The 13,216-nt window shown below is 35.2% G+C and overlaps 1 protein-coding gene and 1 long non-coding RNA gene across 3 annotated transcripts; one reads left to right on the top strand and one right to left on the bottom strand.

The window, feature by feature from the left end:
- Positions 1-1,198: 1,198 nt before the first annotated feature.
- On the bottom strand, positions 1,199-3,175 carry LOC147480639 (uncharacterized). The gene is made up of 3 exons (XR_015205017.1): positions 2,971-3,175; positions 1,657-1,692; positions 1,199-1,589 (listed from the first exon to the last, which is right to left on the bottom strand). It is a non-coding gene; the product is annotated as an uncharacterized LOC147480639 (long non-coding RNA).
- A 5,253-nt stretch (positions 3,176-8,428) lies between these two features.
- On the top strand, positions 8,429-12,637 carry LOC147480638 (F-box protein At5g03100-like). Of its 2 annotated transcripts, none has more exons than XM_086576059.1 (5): positions 8,429-8,549; positions 9,806-9,877; positions 10,419-11,348; positions 11,440-11,583; positions 12,173-12,637. In XM_086576059.1, the coding sequence occupies exons 2-5, from the start codon at positions 9,842-9,844 to the stop codon at positions 12,455-12,457; spliced, it is 1,395 nt and encodes a 464-aa protein (XP_086432185.1). In that variant the 5' UTR covers positions 8,429-8,549; positions 9,806-9,841; the 3' UTR covers positions 12,458-12,637. The 2 variants fall into 2 exon arrangements, with proteins under 2 accessions (XP_086432185.1, XP_086432184.1); XM_086576058.1 differs by having other exon boundaries at positions 9,806-9,892.
- The last annotated feature ends 579 nt before the right edge of the window (positions 12,638-13,216 follow it).

Genomic DNA, 13,216 nt, shown 5'->3' with positions numbered 1-13,216 from the left:
AACAAGCTACGGCGCAAGTCCTTTCTGAATTTGTTTTTTGTTTTGTGTTTTGGGTTGAGGTCTAACGCTTCTTTAAGAATTGAGAGAATTGAGAGTGAAAGAAAAGCGACAAGTCCTTTATGAATTTCTAACTTTGTTTTTGTTTTTTGTTTTTTGTTTTTTGTTTTCACCGTTTGGAAGAAAGAATGAGAGCTTACGGGTTTGTTATGGGTGATTAGAATTATACAAACTGACTGGTTGGGCTTTGGGCCTTTGGCTATTTGTTTTAGTCTCATCAACCCATCAAAACATTCAAAGACACATTTGTCTCTCTTTAATGGTTTTGGACTCAAAATAAATAATAAATAATAATTTTGTAAGGCAACAAGAAAAGTAAAAATAAGTTGGTTTATTGGAATGTTTTTTTTTCATACTATTTTTTTTGTTGATTATATTCTGGTTGTAGTTGTGAAAATTTTAGGGGTGCGGTAGAAGAAGTTTGCTAAAAACATTGGAGAAGAAAGTCTTTATAGTTTGAAGATTTTTCTAGACAATTAGTTATGTAGTAGTGGAGCTTTTCTAATCTCAGGGGGTGTGACTGACCCCACATGCACCCCCTATATCAATCTATGCTTATAGCAAATCAACACCATCTTCTTCAAGATTTGGGAGCGTACCTTTCAAAACTTGCACACCATAATCATATCTTAGTCTCTTAATACATGCACGCTTACACGGTAATTATCCAGCACAAACTTTATCAAAATAATAAAATACACACCTTGGGAGCATATGCAGGAAAAACCTATAGCGAGGTAAGAGCGACACTCCCGGCCAAGTGGTATCATTCGGAGTTCCGAAGCACATATTCTCCGACAAGTTTGAATTATGACTTCTGTAACTTTTAAAGTAAAAAATGTTTTTTTACCAAAAAGAAAAATGAAAAGAAATAGGCACAAGAAAAAAAAGATGATACCCAAAACGAAAAGTATTTACTTTAAAAACCCCTGCAAAAAGAAAAAACAACAAAAGTATTTACTTCATGTTTCATTTGAAATTTTGTTTTTTTGTAAAATAAAAGCATGAACATCGTAGAAATTGATTTATTACCTTTACTGAATCCATGAATGCTTTTTCATACCATTGCATATATTCATTTAGATCCATTGACAAACTCTCGAACATTATGTGTAATTAATGCTGATAAACATACTAAAGATTTTCTCATCAAAATTTCTATACAACGACTTATTCTGAAGTCAATTATGTCAACACACCAACTAGAGTAGATAATATATATCAATCAATACCCAACACGAAATTAGCCACTTATATCACACATTTTCAAACTAAGTTATGCAAATACAGATTCACACAATCATAAATTCTTGCTCATGTCACGTATGTACAATCTCGTGAAGATATCTCACAATATTTGGATGGTTGATGTGTTGTAGACCGTCTAAAAATGACATCTCCCTGACCATGTTCTCAGTGAGAACATTGTTGTCTGCTGGAATTCTTTTGAGTTCACGGGCTTATTCGTTTGATTATAACGTGTACACTGTACCAAATCCCCCTTGCGCTTCAACTTCTGGCTCTACCGTAAACTGCATATTAATGAACACTTTCAGAACACATTCATGACAACATGTTAATTAAAAAAAAACTTCTTACCCGATCCAATATGAGAATGATATTGTAATGCAAGACCTACAACAAATATTACAGTGAGTTAGAAGGCAACAGAGGACAAAAAGTAACAATATCTACACATCACATATTTACAAATCACAATGGAATTGCTCTCTATAAACATATAAAACCATCACGAGTTCAGGTAAAATGAGAAAACTCATAAAAATAGTACTAGAAAGCTGAAGCAATAGAACCACCAAATAACTATTACTTGTTACATACTTACATAAAGGCATCCAAACTAATTAAACCCTCCCCTTCCCCTTAATATTTAACTATCATAGAATCAATACAGCAACCTTCCTTCTCAATTCTCATCAAAACTAAGTTTCAATCCTACAGCTGACTTGGTCATTCCTCCTAGTTTCACTGCCATTCTAAACACAGCTGGCTTTGATATGTCTGGTGTTCTTAAGAATTTATCTCAATCCTCATGCTACTTGGTATGGTGTCCGGACCTTAAGGGGTGCTTCTCTTGTAAATCTGCTCTTAAGACTATCAAGAAACATAGGAATCCAATCTCTTCGCACATACTGATTTGAAATTCCTATATACACCCAAGTTTATCTGCACTGCATGGGAGATCCTTATAGGATGAACAACAACAGATGAGGAAATCCAAAATAAGGGTATTCATATGGTCTCAGTTTGTAGGTTCTGCAGACAACAATGTAACCTCTAGAGCACATAATGTCAATGCCCCATCTCTCAGCACTTTTGGAAGTGGATTGCAGGTAAATTTAAAGTTCAATACACTTCTTAATTTCAAGATGCCGTCTAGCACTCTAAGGCTATTAAGTTGCAGACTCAAACACCTATGGACTGCTTCTCTAGCTGAAGCACATAGAGAGCATCAACATCTGGTCAAATAATTGCAAAAAAAAAAAAAACCCAAATCATCATTCGAGAAAAACACAAAATCGTATAAGGCACTTGAATCTCATTGAATACATCAATAATAGTACAGAAAGTTGAAGCAATAGAACAAAAAATAACCACTACTTGTTGTCTTGTTACATAGAAACATCCAAACCCATTAGTCCCTCACCTTCCCTCTCAATTCTCATACTTAAGCTTCGATTCCTACTGTGCAACCTCCTCAAAGTCTCAAACAGCCATACACTCATAACTAGGCAAGTCTAAGATTATCTTTCAACCAATAACCCAATACTGAAAATCAATTGTAATCCACTAATCTTGATAATCACAAAACCTAGATCTAGTGAAATTAAAGTGAGCTGATTCTGTAATTGAGTTGATTCTAGTTAATATTACTTGGTATGGTGTCCTGACCTTAAGGGGTGCTTCTCTTGTAAATCGGCTCAGGAGACTCTCAGGAAAGATAGGAACCCAATCTCTTGGCAAAAACAGATTTGGATTTCCTATAAACACCCAAAATTAGCTGCCACAGCATGGAAGCTCCTTGGTTCCTTAAGGGACCCAAGATTAGAAACCAAAAAGAATTTTTACTTCTAGTATAACTACATGAAAAAACTTATTTAATAACGGGAAAGCAAACCATCCAATAAGATCACTAATTATAACCTAGAGTTGCAACATATTACTTAAACTACATCGTTATTCAGTAGAGATGCTTGTCATAATTATGGTTTCACAATAGACTTGTTTCCAGGAACCATAGATCATGAACTAGGATATTTTAGGTAAGGTATATGTTATGCTGGGAAGAACAGGTACAAATACTCTTAGGTACATTTCTATGACTTAGACTATAATTGCTCCATCTTCCTACCTTAAATGTGTTAATTGTGATAGCTAAAACAACCCAAACCTAATTGTGGAACAGAAACCTGTTACAAAAAAAATCAATAACTCGATTACTTGATTCGTGAATATTAAATGAGGAGAAGAAATGAGACGAAGAAGAAAGCTTACGAGAGTTTTGAAAAAATGAGGAAAGAGAAAACAATTCCCGCTTGTTTTATAGGGCAATCGGGCTTATCGATTTCATAGTGAGTTATAGTTTGGTCCATTTAAGTTAAAGCCCACTAAACCACAACCGCCCTTCCAAGTGTGACCGGCAATCATCTTACTCAACTCACTAAGCCACTCAATTACATCCTTCACTGACGGTCGTTAGTCGTTCTCTACAAGATCTCACACACTTAAATGCTTAATCACAGATGGGTCTTTTGGAAGTGAAATTATCGGATTGAAAATTAAATGAAACATCCTTTTACGTACAAGTGGAATAGCCCAATCCACTATAGGAGGGGAATGTGCAATGTCAATAGCTTTCCTACCACTAATAATCTCCAAAAACAGAATCCCAAAACTAAATACATCATTTAATTTGCAGTAGACAAGAAGAATAGAGAAGATAGCAATAGGGTGCCGCCTTTGACAACAGAGTCCATGATTGAAAATTTGAAAGGAGATACACATACAAATAACTAAAACATACTCACAAGAGGCTTCTAAAGCAAGAACAGTAGGCTCCTCGTAACCAGGAGCATAGTACAAAATATCAGGATATGGGTATTTATCGATATTCGGCTCCTCGTAACCCGGAACATAGTACAAAATATCAGAATATGGGTATTTATCGATATTCAATTTCTAGATATGTATCGTAGAAATATTCTTCTCTTTTGGGATATTTGATATTGTTTCACATGCAAATATCGTAGATATATCTAAAATATCAATAAATATCGTGGATATTGTGGATATTTCTTGATATATCATGATACATTATTTATATTTATTTGAAATATAATGGTAAATATTAAATAAAATTATTATAGACACAAAATATCGCCAAATATCTCCAAATATCACAAAATATCTCCAAATATCACAAATATCATCAAAATATCACCGATATTTGCAGTTGTATATATCTCTGAACATATCGTGATATTTATGTATTTTTCTCTGAAATCTAGATAGATATCCCCAAATATCACGATATATCGGGATATTTCGTACTATGACCAGGAGACCGTTTAACATTTTTTGAGTAATAGGAACTGAGTTATGCTGTCCCAAAGTTTGCTATCCAGTTATCCAAAATATATCACAACTGCTTATGTAATGTTTTGAGATTTACACACAAATGTCTGTGTGTATTTCAATACAAACCGACGGTACATACTGAGTCTGGACAGCTAGGACACAATATTTTAGGACAGCAAAACCGGACTCAAGTAATAGCAGCCCATAACACTAGCACAAGTCAAAGACCAATTGTATGACAAGTAGACGGCTTCTATCCTACTGGCAGTTTTGAAATTTTCTACCCCTCAAACACATTAAAGTAGAATCAGTGCTTGAGCCAATAGCAACAGTACTCAAAGATTCTTGAATTTGGCTGTAGTTTGAAATGTTTGAGGGGAAAATGTGTTAGTGACCTATACTTAATCATGCCAATATAAATAAAGAACCTAAGCCTCTGTGCTTGAGAAGACGTTATATAACGTTATGCAGATGAGGAACATAGGAAGTAGTATTTAGAGCATCTCTAGGTGGTGGTAGTATCACCTCTAAATTTGAATAAATTGGATATAAATTTTGACCAACTCTAAGCGGTCGCAAATATCGGATGCAAATTTGATTGTAGGGCCTACCACGCGCACCATTGGTTCGCGCGACATTACCAATGTCACGTGCTATGATTGTTTAAATGTCGCGCAACAGTCGGACTGTTGTCATTTCACACATTTGTTTCCAACATAGTTTCTCTAGTTCTAACAAAAAAATGGATTCCGACGACGAATATGTCTATAATAACCAAACAAGATAGAGTGGTGACGGTGAGGAATATCAAAACAGTGGTAGTAGTGCACTGGTTTGGAGCAATCCCATGAGTGATCTAGATGATGAACCAGGAACTTCTGGAGCTGGAAACCAGGGAGATGAGTCGGACAATCCATTATTGCTTCAGTATCAGCAAGTCGATTTTGAATTTCCTGCTGAGCCTATGGATTTCAGCCATCTTAGGCCGGTGTCTAGGAGGTGGCATGATAAACATATCTCAAGAGTTGTTTTTGAACAATAGGTATGTATTTTAATTTTATATATTAGCAGTAGTGTTTAACTTTAGTAATTAAATACGTATATTTTTTTTATTTTAGTTTCATTTTGCATACATCAGAGATGAGCTACGCATGACATATGAGACAAACATTCGTGTAAATGATGGCATGCACTCCTCCATATTTGCCTACAGTGCTGAGAGAGAGAGACTTCTTTCCCATGCTCATGTGGATTATGACAATTTGCAATACCAGGTTGATGAGTTACAGACTCAGCTTGATCACACTACGGTACATCATGAGAGTTCATCACATGGACAGACGGAGAGTTCAGCACAAGGACAGTCGAGGAGGAGTTCACGGTAGAGGAGGTGTATGTAGGAAGTGAGGACCCGATGATTTATAATATTAAGTTTGTTGTATGACGATTATTATTATGTTGTGTGATTTAGAATTGTTCATTTGATAATTTTAATAAGTTATATTTTACTTCCTTTTATCAATTTGATTTAGCAAATGAATTACAAATTTTATTAATATAACGACAACTAATACATGATTGCAAAAACATAAAATAAAAATAAATAAATAAAATACAACTATTACATATTACCCTTATTACATACTAGCTACTATAGTTACTCTAGTTATCAAGTAAGACATCATTTTCTTTATCATTGGCTCCTTCGTCCTTGGAAGCTTCATTTGTCATTTGTACTACTTGATCTAACCCTTTTTTTTCCCCATATTTAGCTGCAATTGTTTCTTATTTTAGCTCTAAAACCCTTCGCGCATGAGGATTGAGTTAATTTTTCGAGTGACATTGCCAACAACCTAGTCTCATTTTTCTCCTCTCTAACACGGAGTTTTTCTTGCTTCAAAAACAACTTTTTTTGTGTCTTCTCTTGCTTCAATTTCATCATAGTTTGAAATTGTCCATCTAGAATCTCTTCTCTATGTCTTCGGCTTTCTTTAAAAGCCTGAAGAAATTCATTCATATTTTTAGCAATTGATGCAACATTACCTTCGACAGTAGAATCAATTTTCTTGTTCTTCTCAATTTCTTTGCTCTGCTTCCTACCAATCGACCTCTCCAAAAAACCTTCGGTACTGCTAGGATCGTATTCCGAATATAATGAAAGTGAAGGGTTAAAGTGAAGCGTTGAAGGGGTTGATGGTGAATAATCGAAACCTTTAAGATCTCCGGATCTTGCTTTCTTATTTGGTTTTAGAGAAAACATTTCATTGCGTAACTGAGTTCTTTGCCACTTTGGCATATGTTTGACTAGATTATAACAATCTTGCCATATCCATGGTTTCCCAGTAGTAGCCACACAAGTTGTTGCCGCGTCTGTAAGCTACGTTTATAAAATTAAAAAAAAAAATTAATATCAAGTAGTATATAATAAAAACATAAAAGAAACCGAAGTATAAACGAATCTTTTAATGTCTTCACGTCCCCACCCGTTTGGAGGTTGTTCTGCAAGCTTTCTTAGTATAACATGGTATTTGTTCAATAATGGTAAAATAATCGACCAACGTTGTGAGACTCCTTTCCACTTACGGTTGTGGTTAAAACCTTGAATTTCATTCATCCTAGCCATAATTCGTTCCCAATAAACTTGTCCCGATTGATCATTTCCTACTATAAGATCTTCTCCAATCTCAATCCACGCTCTAGTAAGAGCAATATTTTATTCATTTGTCCAACTTGGACCCCTATTTTGTTTTGGTTGTGACATTGAGAGTGTTATGTGTGAAATGATTGAGTTGTTTAATAAGAATGTTTGGGTTGAGTGTATGTAAAATGAATAAGGAAATGAGTGTAGATATATGGATGTAGATTCCGGCCGTTTTTTGCCAGTTGGAGCACACCACAGTGATAGCGTCGCGCGATAGTTGGAATGACGCACGACATTAGTAATGGCAACGGTCTTTAAAGTCAAAAAAAAAAAAAAAAAACATTTGTAATGGCTGGCTACACAATACCAACGGCATACTATCGCGCCGCATCCGTATCCGAGATCCCAAATTTGCTTCCACGGATGCGGCTAGACAGGTGATACGACCGAATTTACTTCCACTTAGAGTTGTATTTTCGTGAAATTCCAAGTTTTGAAAATAAATTTGAAGAAATTGGGAGGTGATACTACCACCTAGAGATGCTCTTATTATAGTAAAATGAGACAAGGGAATACATTGAAGGGAGGGGTTCAAGAGACATATCTTATCTTAACACATAAACAAACTCAAAATCGTTAGGACATTTATAAGTTTTGGATTAAGCTAATTTTTTGTAGACATGATCTACTAACTATTATAATCATTGTCACAAATAATCAAAAAATTCAAAACTTGCCAAATGTAGTTAACAATTTACAAAATTTGGCTAATTATAAACCGTTCATTTTCACCATTTTTGATATTATATTTGACAAGTTTTGATTTTTTTGATTATTTGTGACAATGTTTACAATACTTGGGAAATCATATCTATAAAAAATTAGTCTAATCCAAAATTTATAAATGTCCTAACGATTTTGAGTTTGTTTACATGTGTTAAGATAAGGTATGTCTCTTGAACCCCTCCCTACATTGAAATGTTGAATCAGAATCATAAAAACCTTGCCATGTGTAAAACTGAAACTGAACTGAACAAAAAGCGGGTCCAAAAATTCCGTGATGTGGGTCAACTCAAAGCCCAATATAATAGCTACGAAACAGAGCCCAAAATATCGCTAGGCCCAAATCCAGCCCAAATATCTCTAAACATCTCTCTTCCTATTTTTCTCCATCAAACCAACAGAAAAAACAGACAAGTCCTGTTTTTCCCCAAAGCCTTTATTTATTTTTCGAAATTTTAGTTGCTTGAAGGTATGTTTTTTGAACTTATAACATTAGTTTTCCACTTAAAGTATGTTTCTTTATTATTATAATCTGATGTCCAGTTTTCTTTCTTCTGTTTTGGTTTTTGTATAGTTTGTTTACTGTATAAGTATTGAGCTTGTGTTTTTCTTTACAGTGATAGATTACAAGTTATTGATATTGTCTAGTATTGTTGGATTGAGAATTATAGTTAGTTTTGATATCCTTTGTTTCAATGTGTATTCTTATCAATGTTGAAGCCAGCCACTTTGATTACTTCTTTTCCTTCAAAAGTTGGAATCTTTAGTGGCATTTTCATTTGTGTGTGTGCTTTATATTTTCTCATATTCTAGTACTCGATACGTTGTTCCAGTTGTTTGTTTGTTTGAACGAAAGATTTAGAGACTTTAATGTTAAAAGGAAGAGGTGTATGAGTGAATTTTTTTACCGGTTAGTATCTGTACCTTATGTACACCCAGGAAAGTTATTCAATGCAAATAAATGATATCAATGCGAGGGCACATGTACAAATGTACAATACTTTCCATCAAGTTGGCCAGTAAAAGCAAATCCGGGCACCTGTTGCGTGTTTTTCCACCACACTTTTTGTATGTCTCAAAATAGCAGGCCTTTAGGCCGAGCCAAATACATCTCTTTGGTATTTGTCTTCCACACAAATGTAACCCTATAGTGCCTATGTCATTGCTGGAAGGTTGTACTCTTACCTGTTTTTTGGGCTCCCTTCATTTTTTGGCTTGTGTTGATCTGAAGGATAGATTTTATGTCCAGTTCATGGACTGGGAAAGTATTGCTAGGCGAACAGGAGATCTACGTGACTGCACTAACACAGAATCAATGAAACTAGTCATTGAAAGAATGATAACCTATATGCAAACTAATTTTTAAATTATTTTTTATATCTCGTGTCGTTTATTTAATGGGGTAATTAACCTGCCGTTATCTTCCTTTTAATGACTTTCTCTATAAGTCGAAAAAAAAATAAAGTATATGATAGACTTGATAATTTGGCGGCAAGTTGAGAATGCAATAACGTATATTGATATAAAAGCTGAAACGTATGGTTCTCTTTTATACGAATGGTAGCCCACATTTCACAAAGTTGCTACCTGCTTTTTGTTTTATAGTAATTAGAGCTGCAGGTCCACTAATAAATTGAATAAAATAAAATAAATTGTATAAAACATTGCTTGCTCAGTTGCTCCAAACCCTTTTTCTAATGTTTGTATTTTGCATGTGATTTGCAGCTTTTGGCAGCTACTGTGCTTGTTTCTTTAGGATCAATGCAAATAAGTGCTGGGACTCCAAATGACGATAAAGTAAGTTGTGAAAAGGTAGGAATATGTTACTCGAATCAAATGGTTTAAATCTAAGTGCATATACTAGGGCATTTTTGTAATTTTGTATATGTATTCCAGTAGAAGTCCAAAGTATATGCATGGAGGAAAGAGAAACAGCCCTTATGAGTTTTGTTATCGGAACTCCTTAAGAGCTAAAAGTTTTCCGGGATCCACGTGTAGTCTATTTGTGAAATACATATGCCCAAGAAACAGAATCCATGTCGCACAAAAATGATTACCTCTTCACGTTTGGTTAGGTATGTTTACTACTCAAAATCAGAAAATAAAAGATATGCTATACTAGGTTATATAACAACACACCATGAATGTATTTCATTTTTAAATGAGTATATTATGCAGATAGCACCATATTTTCTGAAGGGGTAAAATACTAGTGTAGGATGGTAGCAAAAGTAGTACTAACTTATAACAGTTGTTCTGTTCAAGGATATGATACAAAATTTAAACGGAATTTTTACCAAGAGAATTATAGATTAACAGACCTTTTAATCTTTGTCAGGCGAACAACGCCAGAGGAGGTGATCATATCAGTCAAATGCCAGAGGACATACTCTCTTTCATTCTCTCTTTTTTGACGATGAGAGATGCTGTCAAGACGAGGGTGTTGTCTCCGAGATGGAGATATCTCTCTTCATCCACAGGGAACCTCTACTTTGATCTATGTACTTTATTTGGAATCGGTTATGACTGGAATTACTTGTCTAAAAACTCAGATAGTTTATGGGAAGGTAAAGATAGATTTATAAACACAGTTGATCAGATTATGCAGCTCTACAGAAGTCCGAAATTATACTCCTTTAAGGTAAGTTATTGTTTAGGAAATGAGTGTGCTTCTCATATTGATAGATGGATCAGTTTTGCAGTTAGAATGCAGATTGAAAAGATTGATCTGGACTTTTCATTCATTCCACGAGGCTGTGAAAAGTATAAATTTCCTTGCCATCTACTTGCTCAAGATAAAGGATCTCAGTTGAAGCATTTGAGCCTTGAATCATGCGTGCTGAGCCCTTCTCCGGATTTTACAAACCGTTTCTTCTCCTTGAAAACTCTTGATTTGATTCGTGTACCTCTGGATCAAATTGCTTTCGACAGCTTATTATCTGGTTGTATAAACTTGGAATGCATGACACTTGAACACTGTAGCCTACCCGCGTCATTATTCATTCGTGGGAATTTGCTCTGTTTAAAATCGTTGGTCTTTAAAAACTGTGACGGACCAATGGAAATTGAGGTTTCTTCAATTTATCTGACTACTTTTGTGTATATGGGCTGGATAACAAATTTAAGATTTGTTGGAGCTCTATCTCTCGAGAAAGTGCATCTTTGGTTCCTACATCCAGATAGGAGGGGCACATACTATATGTTTGGTGGACTTGCAAAAGAGCTTCCTGATCTTCAAGTTCTTTCTCTAGGTTTTGTTACTACACAGGTGCGAAAAGCAATACATGTTTACTTTCCTCTATGAACATATTGTGGTCCGTCTTTCAAGTAACAGGCTGTTTCCCCCTTCTTGTATATAGGTACTACCAATACCTGTGAACATGACTGAATTCAGCCATCTGAAAGAACTCAAGTTGATCCTCATTTTATCATCAGATTTCGATCTCCTCTCTGTTGCTTCCATTTTAAATGCTTCTCCATGTCTGCTGAAGTTTCATTTGTCGGTGAGTCAATACATGTTCTCTTTGCTACGTACTGTTGGTGTAGACTGTTCTGAATTACTGAATATTTTATTTCTCATCATTTTCATATAGGGGACTGTTTTGTTTTAGTTTTCTAGAGGTCCTTAGTCCTTGGGAGTCTGTTATTTTGGCAAGAATTGAAATGCTTTTCGATCCCATTGTCATCCTTCTTGGTTTATCGAGGAATTTTGATTTTCTAAGATACAACTATTCTGTTACAGCAAAACTCTTTTCGTTGCGTCAACTTGCAGTTATGCATGGAGTTAACCAGTAATCATTTAAGTGGAACTCTGAAGTTACTCGAATTAGTGTTATTAAAGATTAGATTCTGCAATGTATAGCAAATCGCAGTTGCTATCGTCAGAAGAGCGCCATAGTGATTTCTAACTAGTTAAATTTTTGAGAATTGTTTAAGTTCAGCAATTCCAAGCAAAAGTACAAGAGTACAAGACTTGGGTAATGCACCTACTCGTGGAGCTGGATGTGGGCAAAACTTTCGTTAGTAGAATGTATTTTCTGTCAATACCATATCTTGCTTGAGAATTAATGCCATCTTCTTGTTTAATGACAGTTACGACATGGGAGTATCAGAGGTCCAAGAGTGAAAAGGGATTATTCTAAGCAGCTTTATTATAAACTGAAAGAAGTTGAAATAAGTGGGCTTTGTGGCAGACTTGATGTGTTGGAGCTAGCTATATATTTGCTTAATAATGCGATTGGACTTGAGCGAATGATACTTGAATTCCAAAAGAGATGGAGGACTGTGGATGAAGAAGAAGAACTGGAATCGAAAAAGAAACAAGTGCATGGTGTGCTCTCAAAGGAAAAGCCAAATGTGGAAATAATTGTTCAATGAGTCTTGTTTAAGCAGTGATATTAGTTTACATCTGCTAACGGAGATCATGTATTTATAAGCTTGGAAACGATTTGGGATGCAGAAAATATTACGTTTGGAACTTAAGGTCTTTATACAACTTTTATTTGCAAAGGGACATCAAGTAGCAAATTCTTTATACAAAGTCCCCGAGACTCCAAATTTTCTGTGTGTTCCACTTCGAAGCCCTGACTCTGTACCAACACAGCCACCTTCCCAGTCTTCTTATAGAAACTGCGTGCCCTATGAGCAACGCCCAGGAAGAAACTCTGTTCCACCTACCTTTCCAGATCTAGCCTTTCTGCACAATATAATGTGTTTAGGATCATACTCTAGGAGTCTAGGAACACAGTGACTCATGCAAAGCCACCTGTAATTATATAAAATGTACATGTCTGAATTCTGATAAAGACGCAAATGCTTTTCAATTCGGTTTCAACTGTGAACCTGATAATATCACATTGCATGCACCCTTTCACTCGTGAAAAAATGATCACAAGTTGGAAATATACAGCTTCTGAAAATTTGAGATTTATAGAAAAGAAAAACGTGAGAATTTTAGAAATGCCTACTGAACCATACTAGTTTTGCATCATTCATTTGGAAAACATTGTGAAGCAAGTAACATCTGCAACTTCATTGGCTGTTTCAAATACACCACATGCAACTAACAATAGAAGTGGACTTGGATTGCAGTGCGCAAAATCAAAGGTAGAAGGGAATACGCTGAAATATATGGTT

Source organism: Coptis chinensis, chromosome 8 (assembly GCF_015680905.1).
Source record: "Coptis chinensis isolate HL-2020 chromosome 8, ASM1568090v1, whole genome shotgun sequence".
NCBI lineage: Eukaryota > Viridiplantae > Streptophyta > Magnoliopsida > Ranunculales > Ranunculaceae > Coptis > Coptis chinensis.
Note: the sequence above shows the minus strand (reverse complement) of the source record. Positions and strands in the feature narration are given on the sequence as shown.